The following is a 20,129-nucleotide window of genomic DNA, read 5'->3' as shown; positions in this document are numbered from 1 at the left end:
GGTTATTGCAGCATGAAATTAAACAATAATTGTAATTGTACTCTCTTCCCTAAGGACCTTCAATACTGGAGATATTCTTTGAACGAATTTATTCAGACTTGCCCATGGCCACTTGTGCACTTGAGCAGGGCAAGTAACAATTTACAGAGAGCTAATTTCAGCCCCTGAACATTTAGGGGCCACGTGGGCTAATGAAACTGATTTGTAGGCTTGTCCAGAGACATTCACAGACTCATTTGTAGGCATCTGCTTTGCATAGTTCAGGAACCCTTTAGTTTAATTGATCCAGAACAACACAAACACAGTTAAATCTTATATATGTCGTTTGATCATATAGCTAATTAAAAACCAAAACCAACGACTGCTTTTTGGTTAGCCTAGGGCATGCACAGTAAGTGAATTATACGCATATATGGTGCTCATTTTTCTATGAAAAATAATTGTAGGGTTGCAAACCATTTCTCTGTTGCTAGAAATAGGGGTCAAATGGCACTTTGCTTTCAAAGAAAATCTACATACACACATACATGCATCTAGACATAGACTCTGTATTGTTACTATTGTACTTCTTTGGTCATTGAAAAATTTAAAGCATTATCTAAACAACTTTAATTTTTCAAACAGGTTGAGAAGTTCAAGTAGAGTTGACAGTAAGTCCTTATATGTTATTTTTTTATCTTATTAATGGAGAGGTTCCCTCTCCTGCTGAGATTTTTGTAGTCCTTGAAATTCTGTATGTGATTTTTGTCTACTGTACGAAGTAGAAAGTTCAATAGCAAAGTAGAAAGTTGATTGTCTTTCTCCACATAAATCAGGATTGATGTCTGGTTTACAATTTTTTTTTGAATTGCCTATTTCTGACGGTGATTTTCCAGTTTTCTCTGTGAGTGAGGGTGTTGCCACTGAGCTCATTTTGACTGTTCAGCAATTCTGTCAGTCTTTTACATACCGCTCACAAGGAGCCCTTCATCTTATATGTGGATACCTTTTCCTGTATGGCTTCCGTAGGACTTTGCCCCAAGTGGCTGAGTAGGGCTGGGTCATGTGAGACGCTCCCTGGCAAAGCCATTGTCGAGGCTGTTCTCAAACTTTACCACAGCCTATGGGCTCCTTTTCATGTTCTTGACCTCTTGATGCCATTGGGCCCCTTCTCTTCCACAGCCTTGTGTATCCCACTCTCTCTGGTTCCCAGTCATCAACTTTGCCCATCTTAGCTATCAACTTTGCCTCCGTACCACCCCCAGCCCATCCTTAGGAGCTGTCTGTGTTGCTCTATCCCATGGCTTCTGCCTTAGAGCCTCTGATATTTTCCGATGTAAAAAGTTTTGCCCTTGATTTTATGTGAGCCTTCTGGTTGGTTTCTCTCCCTTTGCACTTCCCCGTGTTCCCACTGGAGTTACCTTTCTGAACAATAAATTGTCACTTACGTCTAAGCTTCCAGGGGCTTCCCATTACCTACAGGATAGGCTGCAAATCCCTTAATCTTTCTCAAGTGTTGATGAGGGCCCTCATCCAGATATACAGGGTCATGTTCATTCTTTCACTCAACATTTCTGCCCTGCAGAATAGGACCACCTACTTGTTCATCCCTTCACTTGGGTGTCTTCAAGCCATCTCCAACAAAATGTGCCACCTCCTGCCTCACCCGTCTTAGGAAATGGCAACGCCGTCCTTCCAGTTGCTGAGGCCAAAGTCTTACCATCATACTTGGCTCCCGTTTTCTCACATCTGCACTTCAAACCATCAGTAAATCCTTCAAAATATATCAAGAACCTGATTACTTTCCTACTTTCACATACCACTCTTCATCTCCTCCCTGGATTACAGGATGACCTCCAAACTATTGCTCTCTGAAAGTCTATTTCCAGAACGCAGCTAGAATAACACTGTGAAACCAAAAGTCAAATCGAGTCACTCTTCTGCTCAAATGGCATCTCATCTCACTCTCTAAAGGCAAAGTCCAAATTGGTCTACAAAGCCCTGTTGCTCTGCTGTCCTTCCTGCAACTCTCCAACCCCATTTCCTCTCAGCACAGTCCACTCTGGCCACACTCTCCATGGTCCTGCCTCAGGGCGTTTGCACCTGCTGTCGCCTCTGCCTGGAATTTTCCCTCATTTTTCCATATGACTTACCTATCACTCCCTTCAGGTCTGTGCTCAAATTTTACCTTCTTACAGAGGCCTTGGCTTGCCATCCTTAAAATAATAAGCTCCCTGTCTCCCACACTTTCTAGCCCCCTAACTTGATATATATGTAATACTGTATGCACTATATATTTACTTGTTTATTTAATTTCTTTCCTCTCACTGGAAGGTAGCCAGAGACTTTATCTGTTTTTTACACTGGTCTTTCTCTTAAGCAGCTAGTAGGTGTTGAGTAAGTGTGTGTTGAATGAATGTGAACAAATTCTCACAGCTCCTTAAATGAGCCAGGATTGAAACTCAGCATTATCAGATTCAGATGCCCATGCTCTTTAAGAATATCACGTTGCTTGGGAGTTATAGGTCTGTCACCCAGACACCAAAAAAAAGAAAAAACAACAACAACAAAAAAAGAATATCACGTTGCTTGTCTGTGAAGGTTCCATAAGCCTCTGTGTACACCTCTATTATAAATACTTAGCCAACTGTGTTGTGATTATAGTCTACATGTCTTTAGCTCCCAGTATTTCACATTTCCTTTTTTCTAGGGCGGGAGCCACAACTTACTCACATCTGTTTTGGCTAGCATGACCTATAGCGGGAGCTGAATACGTTTTTATTTTTATTATTGAATGAACTCAAAAGAAAGGGTCTTTTCTGCTGATCTTACTTTTTACTAAGCACCCCCAAAGGAAGGGATTTTTGTTCCTTTCCTTATCCAGCAACAAGAAACTAGAGAGGTCTTTGAAATTGGGCTCTAATTATGCTGCTTACTCTACTAGGTATAAAGCAGTTACCACCATGAGACTAAAGCTCTCCACTTTAATTTTAATTTTATGAAATGGCAAAACTGTTGCAAAGGATTTCTCTGGAGACTTGTAATTTAGGACTTGAGCAGATAGAGGAGAACCAGTTAAACCTGCAGGAGGTGAGCCCAACAAACAAGCCCCTTGGTGTCCTATTCTCCGCCCACTCCTTTGTTTCTGGTATATGCCTCTTAATTTGTTTTCATCACTTTGTTGTCATTTTAGGTCAGTGAAGTAGACTGCTAATAACTTGGTATTAATAATGTCTTCATATGGGTACTGCATCTTGGTGGGAGCTCAGAGAATTGTGCTTTGGGGATGTCATGAAGTGTGATGGGCAGCCCAGTGCCTTCTGCAACCCAGAGGTGTAATTGGTTCAGAGGAAATACATCTTTGAGGCTAATATTACCTGTCTTTCTTCAATTCCCTATATGAATATGTTTGGAGATATTACATTGATGATTGGAAGCTGTCAGGATACCATGCCCAATAATGTGGTTAAAGGACATTAGGCAATCTTTCTCAAATACTGAGAAGCCATTCCGATTAACCTGTTCAATAATAACTTTGAAGGCAATATATTCATAAGCATATATTTATCTCCAGCCAAGTAATTAAAATGCCAATCTTCTCTATAATTTCAGAAATCTCAGCCTCCTTAAAAAGCCCTCCAGAGCCTCGCCATCATTACTCAGGTAGGAAGCATGTGCGCATTGACATGTCAGCCGAGCTAAATGTCTGTGATTCTGCAGTTGTAAACAGAAATATTGATGAATCACAAAGTATTGATATGACTCCCAAATTGAAAGGCTGTTGTTCACTCTCATGAGAACATTCAGATTTCTTACCTTGCCATTTACTTGGGAAAACAAGTTGTTAGGGTTCAAGAGAATGTGGGATTAAAAACAAAACAAAACAAAATACATACCGGGGGCGCCTGGGTGGCTGAGTTGGTTAAGTGACTGCCTTCGGCTCAGGTCATGACCCTGGAGTCCTGGGATCAAGTCCCGCATCGGGCTCCCTGCTCGGTGGGGAGTCTGCTTCTCCCTCTGACCCTCCCCCCGCATGTGCGTGCGCTCTCTGTCTCCCATTCTCTTTCCCTCAAATAAATAAATAAAATCTTAAAGAAAAAAAAAAACATGCTCGGGCAAGTTCCAAATGGTGAAGAAGGGTGACCTTGAGGTCTCAAAATTCCTTACAAGCCCAAAGCCAGAGATCTCCATATTTTGGATTGGGGCCTGAAACGAGTTCTTTGAAGGAGGATTTTATACCCTCACTGGCCCTCAGCGAACATAACCACTGAATGAATGCCAGCCCCATCGAGTAAATTCAACAAAGACATCTTACAAAGATGTTATTAAACAAGATGTCGAGGGTCTTGACTCTCATAAGCAACATTGCTTCACAGCGCTTCAGTTGTCTTTCTTTCCGAGTGGGAATAATTGTACTTGCCCTTCCTGAGGAACAATCTGCCAAAGGGCTAGCTGGGAATTAAGAGGGAAACACTTTGAAATGCAAAGCAATAGAACAACCAACTGGACTTGTGCCACTGGTTGGTCTTTTGTGTGTCATCGCTCTCAGCATTGGAGGAGATGAGACGTGGGCAAGGTCTTTTACACAGTCTAAAGCTCAGCACCTGAGTACAAGTTTAGTGGTGTGACACTTACCATTATTATCAGATCAAGGTCATGTTGTCAGGGCCCAGTAATAGACTGCCTTTTCCTAAATTCTCCCCTGTAGCGAACAGTGTTTCAGTGGATTCCAGACTCTGCTTTCCAGGCCCTTATAACTGGGTCTTTCAGCTCAGCAGTAATCCAATATTTTGACTCCAGCTGTCAACTTTAGAAAGTCTGGTGAAAAATACTGTAACTCATATTGACTCTGATCTGTTAGGATACGGCTCTCAACAGGAAAATGCAGATCACTTGCTTCTAATTAAAATTGGCCTTCAGTTCTCTCCGGGAAAAGAAGGTGAACTGTGCAAAGTCAACAGTAGATGTCCCCACAGTCCACTGTGCATTTGATTTGCTCTGGGAAAGAAAAACCAGAGAAATGAAGATCACAGAACGCTCTTGAAAAGGAAGTTCCACATATGTATGGATTAGTCTGTGATTTGGTATTCAGGAGAGGGGAGGTGATAGCCCCACTCAGACCATGTTATATAATCTCATATAATTTCTAAGACCAGGGCATAGCCTTCCTGTTTAAGGCATAGTTTATTTTAAAAGCTGGATTATGGAAAATATTTTTGATGAAGGCAAAAATGGGGGGTCTTTGAAATGAAATATTTTAGCGTTATATGAATAGGCTGATGTGGGGGAGGCTTTCTGTAAGTCCAAGCCACTGATGCATACTTAAAATAGTAAATCTGTTTTTGTTTGCAGCCATTGAAAGGAACAATTTAATGAGGCTTTCTCAGACTATACCATTTACACCAATCCAACTGTTTGGTGAGTGTGCCATTTCTACCTTCTTGAGGCTGTGCCAGGGAAGAGGCATACATCTGAGCAAAATCAAAGGAGGAGAAACCATGTTGCATCATTTTAGCTGAAATTTTTGTTTTGCCAGTGATTGCAGTCTAGTGCGATTAATTTTCTAAAATGGAAACTCTTGTTAGCTGTCCAACCAGCATGGAGGGTCAAAATCTAATACTGTGGGGATGGGACCTATAATGAGCAGCAGTTGGGAAAAAGCAATAATGTTGCACCTGGCATTCACTGATTTAGGGCTGGAAGTAAGTAGGAAAGAAAAGAACCAACCAACCATGTGTAATAAACACAGAGGAAAGCGATAAATGTCAATACAGTAAAAACTAACAGGCATCTGAAAAGAAATGCTTTGTATATTGTTTTCAGTTTGTTTCATGTAAACTAATTGCTCTTAGCTCAGATAGTAAATGTCGTTTTTAAAGGCTGGAGTAGTAAAGAAAAACAAGCTCGCATTAAGCCAAGGCTTCCAGAGTCTCTCTGTCCAGCCAATTGACAATATAACAAGGGTCCCCACTCTGTCCTAGATCTTAATTCTCTTCACACGGGGACAAATCAGGGGGCTCCCGATCGTGGATGCAAATGCCTTCTCCTTCCTCGCAGCTCCATGGTTGGTTTCGCAACTAAGGAGCTGTGCTGTAAATCGTCTAAGTATTTAGAACTCTGAAGAGATCTTCAGTGGCATTTATCTGGGCACGAAGAATAAATACGTGAAAATTTGTTACTAAGAATTACCTAGACATGTTCTTTTCAATTCAGTGCAAGAGTGAGCAAATAGATTCCTTTCTTGGTGAACCAGTATAGTGTTAGCCAAAAAAAAAAAAAAAAAAGAAAAGAAAGAAAGAAAAAGAAAAGCATTTGAAACAGAGGTGTAAGGAGAAAATCAAACAGAGACTGGACAGAAGTTGTGTATAGAATATGTTACTTCTGTTGTGAAGCATTAAACACTGTAGCAGGTGGAATCTGGGCTTGAATTGTTCCCTGTTCAAGAGCCTACACGTGGAAACTGCCTAGCAGTTAAAGAGCATTTTGTGTGTAAAATCTTTTAAGTGGGATTGAGTTTGTATCTGAAGTTCTAGTTCATGTTAGCCAAATTCACATATTTAATCTTTCCAACAACCCAATGAGGTGAGCATTATTTTCACTTTCATTTTACTGATCAGGAAAGTGAGGCTTTAAGTAACTTGTCCAAGGGCACAAAGGAGGGAGGGAGAGGCTCTGGGGTATGACCGTGGTGCTAACTCCAATTGTGTTACACCGTGAATTCTCACCCTTGGGGGTGAATTCACCCCCAAGGAAGCAGAAACATGTTTTTCTGTATAAAGCAAAAATATATGTATATACTGCATGTACATGCTGTGTGTATATATACACATACGGTACATGTAGATACACATGGTATATTTTTGGTATTAAAATGTCATATAGAAGGGAGAATTAGGAGGGGCGCCTGGGTGGCTCAGTCGGTTAAGCGTCTGCCTTTGGCTCAGGTCATGATCCAGGGTCCTGGGATCGAGCCTCACGTTGGGCTCCCTGCTCAGCGGGGATCCCGTTTCTCCCTCTCCTCCCTGCTCGTGTTCTCTCTTGCTATCTCTGTCTCTCTCAAGTAAATAAACAAAATCTTTAAAAAAAAAAAAAAAAGGAATTAGGGAAAAAAAAGTCTAATAAGTCTTGTAAAGGGGATGATAATGAAAACACGGGGTTAAACTATCTCTTTGGAAGTATTTGTCTTTAACAAAGGAATCATAACCCCACTACTTTGATTTTGCTTTTGTCTAGTTACAATTTATAATGAGAATAACTTAATTCTTAGATATCATTTGATGCTTAGTCCCTTTTCCCCTCTCCCGCCCCCTCCTTTACTGGACAATAACATGGCCAATGTCCAGGCCTTTATTCTGTACTTGTCTGTGTCCAGGTGAAATTCTATTCTCTTCTGATCATTTGGGAAGCTGAACTGATTCTGAGCTGTTACTTCGCACGCTGGAACATGTCACAGACATGAGATGTCCTTGAACTTCTCACCCGTACTTCTTTTTGCAGCGGGAGAAGAAGTAACTGTCTACAGGCTGGAGGAGAGTTCCCCTTTGAACCTGGATAAGAGCATGTCTTCTTGGTCCCAGCGAGGGAGAGCTGCAATGATCCAGGTGCTGTCCCGCGAGGAGATGGATGGCGGGCTCCGGAAAGCCATGAAAGTCATCAGCACCTGGTCTGAGGGTGACGTTCTCAAGCCGGGGCAGGTTTTCATCATGAAGTCCTTTCTTCCCGAGGTTGTGAAGTCATGGCACAAAATCTTCCGGGAGAGTACTGTGCTTCATCTTTGCCTCAGGGTAAGTCCGAGACCCGGAGCCCAGAGGGATAGGTCAAAGAAAGCAGTTCTGGCTACATCCTGATTGGAGGCCATTTTTTTTTTTTTTTTTTTTTTTAACCCAGAGGATAGCCTTTCTGTTCCGGACGTGGTGGTATTTCCTTATTTTTGTTTTGTAGAGTTTTGCTTTTGGAGTGGAGTGTGGTGGGAGCTGAATGAGGCTAAAAATCACACTGGGGAGGCCTCTAGTGCTTCTGTCATTGATTAGCCTGCATATGATAACAGACCAATATTTTTATCATTGCTCCCTCTTTTGTAGGAAATTCAACAACAAAGAGCTGCTCAAAAACTGATGTATACCTTCAACCAAGTGAAACCACAAACCATTCCCTACACGCCAAGGTGAGTATAGGGAGTATGGGTACCCTGGCCCTTCATTTTAAGTACAAATTTCTCTCAATTTCTTTTCAGGCCTGTTAGTCATGAGAAATGCCAGAGCCATGGGGAAGTTCCCCATGGTCTTAGTTTTGGGTTCTTCCTTCTATAGTTCTGGAGACTGGTAAGAAGAGAGTTAGATGTCCCAGGAATATCTTGGCTTAAACACTGAACTTGTGTGAGTGGAAAAGAGAAGTTCAGGCAGAGGCCATGACTGACTTCTCAGTTATGTGAAATGGGCAGACCCTAGATGTAGTTACTAGCGTCCAGGAACGTTACAGAAGAAAAACATTTCTATTGGAAGCACAGTTTTTTCTCCTGTTATCCTAGTGAAATAAGGAACTTTCTAAGAATGAACTCTTGTTCCTTTGGCTTGAGTGTCTCAAGACTCTTGGATTCATTTAGCAAGATAGATCATAATTTGGTGCTGGGGATTATGGTAAAGTTTTATTGTTTCAGTTACAGGGAACTTTATAGAGCACAGCAAGAAAAGTTGAGTCCAGTACTTATAAAGGAGTTGGAAGGTTTCCTCAAAGAGAAGGGAGGTGGGTTAAGTGTGGGAAAAACTCCCAATCCTTGCATTCTGTCCCTGCCTTAGAAAGGCAGGGCATGTGCATTGAGGCTTCATTGGGCCAGAGTTAGATGTTCTCCTCTGCTGCTGACTGGTAATGTAAGTCTCACCTTTGCTGCCTTGTGGGGACTCAGTGGCCTCCTTTTCCCCCCTCACAGGTTCCTGGAAGTTTTCTTAATCTACTGCCATTCAGCCAACCAATGGTTGACCATTGAGAAGTACATGACGGGAGAGTTCCGGAAGTACAACAACAACAATGGTGATGAAATTGCCCCCAGCAACACCTTGGAGAAGCTGATGTTGGCTTTCTCTCACTGGACCTATGAGTATACCCGGGGAGAGCTGCTGGTTTTAGATTTGCAAGGTAATTGATAGCACCAACGTGATTGATACAAGCATGAGGCACAATTCAGGAACCATTGACAGGGATGGTTTGTCCATGTCGTTGTCCCCCACATCTGACCCTGGTTCTTCTTTGCCCAAAGCCATAGTTAAGGTCTTTCAGTGGAGATATTCCCCAAGAGTGTGTGCTTTTTTTTTTTTTTTCCTTAATTTGATAACTGAAAGATGGTATCCGTTTTCTGAATTTATTTATTATTTGTGAAACTGTCCAAAGTGTGAGGAACCAGACAGGTGTCCCAAGAAATCTTGGGAGAACCAGGATGGGTAATATACGCAGTTGCTCTACTTAGTTTTGAAGGGAGGTGAGGCCATTTATTTCAGAGACATTGTGCAGTGATGATCATGAGCACCTACTATGTTGTTTCCCTCTTAGCGCAAGAAAAAAATATAGGCAGATGATTAGCTGCCTAAAATTTAAATACATCTAAAACTTTGATCTAAATGGGGAATTAGTTTTTTTTTTAATTTATTAGAGCGAGAGCATGTATGCAGCAGGGAGGGGCAGAGAGAGAGAGAGAGAAACTCTAAACAGATTCAGCACTGAGCATAGAGCCCCATGTGGGGTTTGATCTCAAGACTCTGAGATCAAGAGCTGAGGCAAAACCAAGAGTCGGTTTCCCAAACGACTGTGCCACCCAGGTACCCCTAAATGGGGAATGATTTTTGTACCAAATTGTCTAGTTTTATGGCTTTACCTTGAACTTATGTTCATAATAACACTTAGGCATGAATTTATACACATAGGAAAGTGTAAATTCTGGGCATCTTTCATGGTTTTGAGCTCAGTGCTTTGGCAGTCTATAGTTTAGCTTGCTCTCTTTGCTGTGTACCCTGAGATGACAGTTCACAAAAGTACAAAACTCCGCCTGAGAGAGGTGACACAGTACACTCATATTTAATGGGAGCCTTTGATCAGTGCATCTCCCCACTATCAACACCTCACATGTGACTTATAATCCTGCAGCACAAAACAGAGTATCTCTAGCAGGCTTTCCTTGCAGACACAAAATGAAATATGTATTCAGGTCAAAGTTTAGTCCTTGCGCTCACTGACTGGGGCTTTGGTTTGAAATAAGGGATTTAGTCTAGGAACTTTCACAGGAGTTATCTCATTTAATCCCACAAGTAGTACCTCAAGGTAGATATTATGGGGACTTTAGGCCCAGAAAATTTAAATAACTTGCCCAAGGTTGCACAGTTACTGAAGAGGGAGCCAGGATGTAGACTGACCATCCATGTTCTTTCCTTCTCACCGTACTGTCTTTTATTTCTTTATGAGTTTCATAGGACATAACCGTGTTATGGTTCATTTAAACAGATTGGGCATATTCCTTGTCCTCTCTGACTTTCCCACCTCTCCAGTCCTGGGATTCTGTACCGAAAGCCAGGCTGGGAGGCTGGGCACAGCTGAGATACATAATCCTGAGGCATTGTGAGAAATGTCCAGTAAATTCTGATTGAAATTTATGCCATGTGTTCAAGGATGTGTATAGACTTTTTAAACTACACATAAGTCTCTCTGTCTTTTCAGATCTGTGCTATTCACAGAGTTGAGTTATATTTCTAACCCTCAAACACAATATTTAGGGAAGCAATATAAACAAAGTTAAAACAGTCAGCATGATTCAGCTTTTAAACCAGCAAGTACATGATCCATGTAAGCTCAGCCTGCTGAGCCCACGGCGCCTGCTTTTGTAGTTCATGTTGGGGAGAGGTTGATTATTTTCATCTGTATTCGAGTGTCTGCACTTTGAGTTTTGGGTGGAGTTGTTTAAAAAGCAAAAACAGAAACAAACAAACAAAAAACAACCAAAGAAAAACTTTAAGGAATTAATGATGACTCTTTAGTGTGTTTTGTATTCCACTTGAATAGGTTTTTGTTTAATGATGTTTATGTTTGGGGATTTTTATGTCTCTGAGTAATCCAGAGTGACATTAAACAGAACAAATGCTGCGTTGATAGTCTTGGGGGGAAAATGGAATTAACTTTATTCTTTTACTGGGCAATTATGTGAATTGCAGAAATAGGCCACTCCAAAGAAACTATGTCAAAACACTGACCTTCAAAGCAGAGGAGAGTGGGCCTCATAGAATGAGCATGAAGAAATTGAGATACTTCCTGGAGAGTTTTGGCCAATTGATGAGGCCTGAATTTATGGAAGAAGATGAATCCTATGATAGTAACTATGAGCAGTTACATGACTACAACTACTAGCTAACGCTTACCAAGCACTTATTTTCTATCAGGCACTTGGGTAAAGACTCAATGCATTATGATATTTAAGCCAAACTGAGTTGGAAAGGAAACATGGGGAGCATATATGTATTCTTAAAATACCGTAATGGTTTTTGGTTCAGTTTTGCAATTAATCAATTAGTCTTTCCAGTCTTTGGAGAGATGATGATCTACATTGTTCAGGTGGTAGGGAGTGGGGACTGAGAGGCCTGGTAGCAGCAGTTTTGGAGGAAGAGGCCTGGAGTTGCAGTGCTGGGGTCTGACTCCTGGCTCCACCGTGAATTAGCTGTGTGACCAGGGCGCAATCACCCAGAGTCCCACTTCCCTCATTTGTAATTGGGGAAATAATACTATGCACTTAACTCCTTGTTAATCCCTCATATTAAGGAGCTGGAATGAGGCAAGTTCTTGCCCTATAGTAAGCCCTCCGTAATGTTGGTTATTGTTGTCATTAGTATTAATCTCCATGTGGCTCTTGAACATGGCAGTGATTCTTCACCAGCTTGTTGTGCCTCCTGATTGCTTTGAGGGAAAAGAGGAATGAGAAGCACTCTGGCAATTTTTCTTTTTCTTCTCCTTTCTGCTGTCTTCCAAGGGAGTGCGAACCATTAACCCAGGAACTGCCATACCTGTGGGCCTGGAAGCTGAACTCTAAGGAAAGGCTTGACCAATTTCTGCTCACTTGTAATTTATACTGTAGTTTTCTACTTTCTTTCCATTTAGAAATCCCACATGTGAGGGCCTGCATCATCATCATTACATGTGAAATCCAACATTTGATTCCCAGCAACGGCAATGAAAAACAATTACCCTTCAAATCATGGTGGTCTAGAGCATTCTCTCTCTCTCTCTCTCTCTCTCTCTCTTTTTTTTTTTTTTTTTAAGAGGGAGAGACAGAGGCTGGGGGAAGGGCCAAGGGAGAAGGAGAGAGAGAATCCCAAGCAAGCTCTATGCCCAGTCCAGAGCCCTTGTGGGGCTCAAGCTCACGACCCTGAGATCATGACCTGAGCTGAAATCAAGAGTCAGACGCTTAACCGACTGAGCCACCCAGGCGCCCCTAGAGCATTCTTTTTTTTAAAAGCTCATTATATTTTTCAAAGAACTTTGGAGATAGTAGATTTTTTTTATTCAACAAAGCACTTTGCAGAATAAGTCAGCATTCCCATCAACACTATCATCATGAATTCTGCTGCTACAAAGAAGGCAACTTATTTCCACAGATTTAGAGGTTCACGGATCCCAGGGTGGTTGGGATCAGAATGTATGTGTCTGAGTTTCTCACAAGGGCATGCAGCATACACCCGCACATGGCATTTACCTTACTAACGTCGGTAAACAGGTGTGATTGGGAATTTTGGATGTTGAAATGCATAGTTCTCTTCCATATTTTCTCTCTCTCTCTAGAATGTTCCTTCTGCCATTGGAGGGCCCCAAAATATGTATTTAGTAGTTACGCTTTGAATCGTCAGATTGGGTTTAGGGATATAAAGGTTTTTGGAGACTCTACCCTCATTCTTTTAGAGAGATTTATTCATTAGGGAAATGAGATCATCAGAACATGATTTAACCAGTGGTAAGAAAATAGAATTTTATTTCAGAAGAGGTCTTGATAGAATAAAGATATTAAAGATAGCAGTTGACATTTTTTTAGCTTCGTCTGGGTCAGACACTTTGCTAAGCAGCTTGTATATAATAGTTCATTTAATCCTCAGTAAGCATATAAGATAAGGCCCATTATTATTCACACTTTCAGATGAGAACACTGGGATTCAGAGAGATTAGAGAAGGTGTCCAGGTCACATAACTAGAAGGTGACGGAGACATGAGTGGGACCTTTTGACTCCTGCCTATCTAACAGGCAACAAGATTTAAAGTAAACTGGAGCTGATGTGATTTTGATCAGACTTTTTCTCCCCTATAAACTTCCTTTTCCCCAACTGATATGACCTCTTTGGGTACTATGCATATTCCCAGCTTAAATTTACAGTTTCCATAGCCACCAGCCGAAAGCTTTCATCATTGCTGGGAAGTCCAGGCTTTAAGTTAGGTCTGAGCTTAAGCATGAAAAGGATTTTTAGCCTCTGTAGTCTCTCTGCTGATGGTCCTTGGTCTATCTTTCTGTCTGGTTTTCTGTTTATTTACTACATCATTAGAAAAGTGGAGTCAGTCGAGGCTGTTCCTCCTTGTGTCTGTAATGAGAAAAGTATAGAGCCCAGTCTCTTCCTGTGACTTTTTCTTTAAAAAGAATAAAGCCTGAGCCAATCACATTTGACACACCTCCCCTTGAGCCTTACTTTTCCTTTCCGCCATACAAAATCCGTGTATGAAGATCTTAAGCCAGAGGCTCTTAAAGAAAGAGAATTCAGAGGGTTTGTGAACTTTGGTGAGAAAACAAATTACACCGTTCTTTTCACTAACCTACAACTGAAACTCATCATTTCCTTCGATTATAGGGGAGACCACAAACCACAGAGGCATTAGCAGTACCCATGACCGTTTGCAATAGCAGTTACTGATATTAACATCGCACATTATGGTGCTGGCAGATACAGCAAAACACTGTTTATGTGTCTCACTTGATGTTATGGTAGTTACACACTTGCACTACATTCTGTTAGTTAATGTGTTAATAAAGAAGCACATGTATTGCAGTACAACTTAAATATTTTGATGACTGTATTTCAGTATCACTGGTTTCCTTTGTCATCTTATGTATTTAAATTATGCATTTTTAAAACATTATTCTGAGAAGGGGGTCCCTTCTTTTCCCCAGACAAGCAAAGAGGGTCCTGACACAAACATGGTTGAAAACCCCTACACCAAACAGGTTATTTTTCTAAGGAAGTCAGGTTCTTGGGGGTCGGGTCTATAAACTACAAGGATTACATTTTCTTATGAAAGGTTTAGCATATGGTAAACGAGCATGGCAAAAAAAAAAAATTCTTTTTAAAATAGCGGTTAGAAAACATGAATATTTTTTACCGAATAGAAATACATAATAAAGCTCTACATTTCAATAAGATTGTTAAAAAAGATTTTATTTATTTATTTATTTATTTGAGAGAGCGAGCACAAGCAGGGGGGAGGGGCAGAGGGAGAGGGAGCAGGGAGCCTGATGTGGGGCTCGATCCCAGGACCCTGGGATCATGACCTGAGCCGAAGGCAGATGCTTAACCGACTGAGCCACGCAGGCGCCCCTTTCATATGATTTTTAAATCATTTTCCCGCAAGGTTGCTCTCTTCCAAGCAAAGAGAACCGGTGCAGACTGGAGGCTGATCTCCGAAGGGGCTGGGGTGCGCCCAAATGGTGCGTGTCCGACCGATCAGCCTGCCTGTACAGGTTAGAGCTGATGGAAGACGGCTCCTCCCCACTTGCATTTTATAACAGAGATTCACTCTGGGTGTCGATTGCTGTTTCGATCGGTGTCGGCGCTAAATTCCACTCCTGCTGTCCTTTTACGCTTTGGTGTCCGTTTTTGAAAAACTAAATGTAATGGAAGAAAAACATTCGTTCAGGAAAGTGCACACGGCAGAAGCATACCTCTCAAGGAATTTTCACAACTAAACACGTGTGTAACCAGCATCCAGATCAAGAATCTGGGTTTAGGGCGCCTGGGTGGCTCAGTTGGTTAAGCGACTGCCTTCGGCTCAGGTCATGATCCTGGAGTCCCGGGATCGAGTCCCGCATCGGGCTCCCTGTTTGGCAGAGAGTCTGCTTCTCCCTCTGACCCTCCCCCCTCTCATGCTCTCTGTCTCTCATTCTCGCTCTCTCTCAAATAAATAAATAAAATCTTTAAAAAAAAAAAAATCTGGGTTTATAGGCTACTGTTGATAAATGCCATATATATATATATATATATATATATATATATATATATATATATATATATATATATAGTATCTGATGGGTGTCTTTGATGGAGGAGAGGTTGTACCTGCAGAACCTCGCAGCCCCTTGTGCCTTGCTGGGCACTGGTGGACTCCACCTGCAGAGCTCATGGCCTCATGGGAGGGACACAAGCTTTGGCTCAGCGCGCATCCTCTTATCACTCGTGAACTGTGCAGCCTCTGACAAAAAGCTGCTTAATCTTCTTGAACATCAATGTACTCGTTGGCAAAACGAGGATATGAGGATGCTAACACTTTCCCTTTAGAGTTGCTGAGAATTACAGAGAATATAATTAGAATGTCTAGTATAGACAAATGGTAAATGAATGATGGATGCTACTATCAGTAACTGTGAACACACCAATAAAGCGTTCATTTGTGGCCTCGAAGATTATTACAGCATAGAGAGGGGGTTGCGGGAGACAGTGAATTTACTAAAATTTTCAAGCACACCTGGGTAATTTTTATGGTACGTTGAATTTACATAATGTCGAATTTACTACAGGGTGAATATAAGTTTAAAGAAAGAAATTAAGAATTGGTTATTATTTTCTTGAATTTCTGAGGAGATGAAATCCCCATTTGCTAAAAGCACTTCATTTTTTCTTTGGAGGTGTTGGAGAAAATTTGACTGATCCATCTGTTATAAAACCTGAAGACAAACAGTAAGTTGATTTATGATGTTATCATTTAGAAAATTGCATTTAACACATTGTATATGTTTTTTTTTAAGATTTTATTTATTTATTTGACAGAGAGAGACAGGGAGGAGAACACAAGCAGGGGGAGTGGGAGAGGGAGAAGCAGGCTTCTTGCCGAGCAGGGAGCCCAATGGGGGGCTCGATCCCAGGACCCTGGGATCATGACCTGAGCCGAAGGCAGACACTTAAGGACTGAGCCACCCAGGCGCCCCTGGATATGGTTTTTTAAAAAATTTAAACATTTCTATTTCTTGCCTAGATCCCAGGAAGATTTTGAGATAGCTTATATTTACATATAAGCTGGATATCTGTATTGGATGTCATATTATATATCTATATCCAATACAATAGGATTTTTTTAAAATGCATAGATTAGGAAATGGGGGCAAAAAGACCATATGGAAATAAAATAAGATGAAATTTGGAGTTAATACACGTAAATGGAAAGTATAAAGACCAATGCAGTAACTCAGATTTTGTTGCAAACTTAACTCTGAGTTTTCTGGTGGCCCAAGCAAACGGGAAAGATGGGTAAGCTCAGCTTCTGTAGGCTTTGACAGGAAAACAATTAATGTCAAAGGAGGAGCCCAGCTTCCCTTGTTGTCCTCCCAATGGAGTCACTGCGTCTTATCGTGGGCAGGGTCTTCCATCATGTGCCTATAAAACAAAAGGCCTAAAGTGTGCCAGTCAGTAACAGCAAACCTACACGAGGCCAAAACAACGGGGATTACGTATGAAGCATCAGATCATCTGACTTAATTCAGGGATGCAGTTTAAATTATATAGAAGAATGAGTCGTCTGCCTGTCCTTTGAATTCCCATGGGCATTTGATCCCATACGGAGGCTTTTGGGAAAACTTGGCAGCGGAAGGTCTGAGGTTGTATTCTTCTGTTGAAGGTGGAGGGCAAAGTAGTGGTGGGGCCGATTAAGGACTGACCAATATGGCAGATGACAGTGGTTCTCAAACATAAGCCAGGGAGCTTGTTAAACCACAGATTGCTGTGTTCGTGATTCAGTGGGTTTGGGGTGAGGTCAAATAAGGTAACAAGCTCCCAGATGATTCTGATGCTGCTGGTCTGGAGACCACACTTTGAGAACTGCTACCATATAGTATTTTTACTTCTCAGTTGTCCTACGTGTGTGCACTTGGCCCCTGGGTTGTAGAAAAAAAAAATATATATATATATATATAAAAGAAATTACATATGTGGGCAATGTTCATACAATAACATCTGAAATTTTTACTTCTCACCCACAGCACTCATATTGTAAACATTCATGCTTTAATGCTCTTCTTTTCCTCAGTGATTTACTCTAAATATCTTCTCATCTGTAGACATCTGTGCAGAGAGGTCCATCTAAAAAAGTATATTAGCTATCTCTTTGGACTAGGTGAGTTAAGAGAAGGTAAAGGTGACCCATAATGCCCCTATGCATCCAACTTCTATGGTATTTGAGCATGGACTTCATGTTGTAACCCTTAGGGTACAGATAAAGGCTTTATTATTTTTTTTTTATTTTAGCAGAGCTAAAGTGTTTTTAGCTAAGGATATTCTTTCTTCAATAGCCCTGTGTGCCCAAGGGTTTGTAGTAGGAAACTTGTAATATAAGTACTTCCTTCACAGTTTTGCAGTGAAAAATGTTTTGCATATAGAATGAACCAAGTTTATGTATACTATGTCATCTATTACATTTTGACCTTGGTATGTATCATTTAATATGACCTGAATATTTCCAACTTTTAGAATTCTAAGATTATATTTTCACACATGACAGTGGAGTATTTAATTGCATTCTGTAGCCCAGTGGGTCTCAATTTCCATTAAGGTCACCTAGGAAACTAAAAAAAGAAAAAGAAAAAGAAACAAACGCTTCTGAGAATGAAGTATGCAATCAGAACTTCTGAGGATGGGGCCCTGATGTTTGTATTTTTGGAGAAGTTCCCCCATGTGATTCTGCTGGGCAACCAAGGATGGGAACCTCTTGTCTTAGGGCAAACTTTACTGTTTATGACTTGAAGATAGGAACTTTGGAGACTGATAGGATGGCATCACTGGAGCCTGCCTGGTTTTGTGGGGTCACCTAATTTGGGGTGCTGTTGGTTTTCCTGGTGAAGATAACTTTTCTCATACTGGTGGCAGGTGGCGTCTACTTGGTTCACCGAGACACACATTTTTGAGTGCCGTGTGTGGTGACCCTTTGCTCCCCAAAGCACGGGCCCCAGACCTGTCACAGCAGCACCACCCGGGAGACTGTCTGCCATGCAAACTCTCAAGACCCTCCCTAGACCTACTGAATCAGAATCTGAACTGTGACAAGATCCGCAGGTGATCGTGTCAACGGAAGTTTGCAAAGTGCCCGTTTAAGCAAGTGCTTCCCGTGTTTGCTTTACCCTTCACAACCACACTGGGAGTAGGCCTCTTCCATCCCCGTTCCCAAAGGAGAAAACTGAATCTCAGTGGAGATGGTTAACTTGCCTACGAGGACAAAGGGTCACCGAAAGGGAAGAATCCTCTACCAAAGGAGAAGAGTTTTTTGGGGTACAGATTCTGATATTATCTGTGGTGCCTCTTGTCCCCCGTCCTTCCCCACACTTGTGCATGTGAAGACACGGTCATCCGGCTTCTCCCCCGAACCCTGTCTGGCCGCTTACTGCGCTTCCTCGGGTCACTGGGCCTCGGTGGAGGTGGCCTCAGTGACGGGCAGTCTGGGGTGGTTTTCCACTTACTGCCTTGCTGGATGGGGGCCTGTGGCAAGTACAAAATGATGGTGATGGTGATTACATGTTCCTTAGGAAATCTGTGTATACTTGGCACTAATTGGCGTTCCCTCCCTCGTGGAACAAAGCTACCACTTGCTTTTCCTGTGCTGTGGAAAATCTGGAAAACAGCTTGTTGTTGTTGTTGTTGTTTTTCACTTGGCTATCTGAGACTGCAAGTCTGTAGCGTGCCATGGGACTGTAGATGCAACAGATCCAAATGAAAGTTTCCATGACCCCCTCCCCCTCTCCCCTGCACTGGGAGTGGTCACGCCCCTCATATAGACGTTGTAGAGAAACTTTGATTCTTTTGTGTTAACCTTTGCAGAGCTCACAGGGAAATCATTTAGCTTACAGCTTTTATCTGAGAATCAGGGGTACATCTCTAAGTTGGGGGTGATTTTCTGCTTTCCAGGGAGGGAAGAAATGGCAGGTGGAATACAGGAGTGAAGTAATCCAACGGGGTCACGCTAGAGAGAATATAAAAAGAATGCTTCCCTTTGAATGACTGAAACAACACCTTATTTTTCACTCAGTTGGCATCATAAGAGTTCTGGTACTAAATAGCGAGTGGTTCTACTTTTTTTTTTTTTTTTTTTTGCCACATTCGGTTTCATCTTATTGAAGAGGTTCCTTAGCAGATGCACTGCAAAAGAGGAGTAGTTAACAAGAGGCAGCTTATGCAGCCGGGTAGATCCCAGCAGAGCCGCACTTTGTAAGGGCGATTGAGTGACCAGGAAAGTTAATCCTGGGTGTCTGTTCACGTTGTCCTCCCAAGAGATTTCCTCCACCTACTCGGCCTCGGAGCAACAAGGCAATCCGAGAGCAAACTGACATCAGCCCTCATTCCGAGCTTGGCACATCTTCAGAGCAGTACTGTTGTTCTGCCAAAAGGAAGTGGAAATTGAGATAAATGTTTCAATACTCAGATGGAAAAAAAAGTCCATTTTTACACCACGTCCCTTTTGAAAAACCACATTCCTTAGAGGCGAAGTTTATTGTTTCCTTTTGTGATAGTTTGCTTTTCTTTTTTCTTAAGTCGTGGTATTTAAGAGTGGTAATTGACTTCAGATTTTAGAATGTGCTGTTTCCACTCTGCATGTCATTAAACTATTAGCTTTCATAAAGTTTCTCTGGAAGTGTTTCTGGTGTACTCTGTTCCATGGTGTGTAGAGTGTCCACCCGAGGAGACCGTTGTGCGTGATCTGATCACGGATGAACATCCTCGAATCCGCTAGGGAATCTGTTGTGTTGTGGAGTATTCAAAATGTGCCGAAGATATGCTGGTTCTGTTTATAATCTTGTCACTTACACTTCGCATATGTAGTTTACTTCCACAGTCACTGTCTCCTGGTGGTCTTGTCTTTCCACAAAGAAGGAGCAGTTTGCAGGATAA

The 20,129-nt window shown here is 41.8% G+C and overlaps 1 protein-coding gene across 1 annotated transcript in view; it reads left to right on the top strand.

The window, feature by feature from the left end:
- The window catches only part of TRPM6 (transient receptor potential cation channel subfamily M member 6), a 140,035-nt gene that overhangs the window by 114,515 nt on the left and 5,391 nt on the right, over positions 1-20,129 (top strand). Inside the window, exons 31-37 of the mRNA XM_078062325.1 lie at positions 625-650; positions 3,592-3,642; positions 5,332-5,397; positions 7,477-7,763; positions 8,061-8,143; positions 8,906-9,111; positions 15,887-15,938. Of these exons, the coding sequence (XP_077918451.1) occupies positions 625-650; positions 3,592-3,642; positions 5,332-5,397; positions 7,477-7,763; positions 8,061-8,143; positions 8,906-9,111; positions 15,887-15,938 (771 nt within the window). The remainder of the gene's footprint in view (positions 1-624; positions 651-3,591; positions 3,643-5,331; positions 5,398-7,476; positions 7,764-8,060; positions 8,144-8,905; positions 9,112-15,886; positions 15,939-20,129) is intronic.

The sequence above is a fragment of the Halichoerus grypus genome, chromosome 14 (assembly GCF_964656455.1).
Source record: "Halichoerus grypus chromosome 14, mHalGry1.hap1.1, whole genome shotgun sequence".
NCBI lineage: Eukaryota > Metazoa > Chordata > Mammalia > Carnivora > Phocidae > Halichoerus > Halichoerus grypus.
The sequence above is the reverse complement of the archived record's forward strand: the minus strand, read 5'-3'. Positions and strand labels throughout refer to the sequence as shown.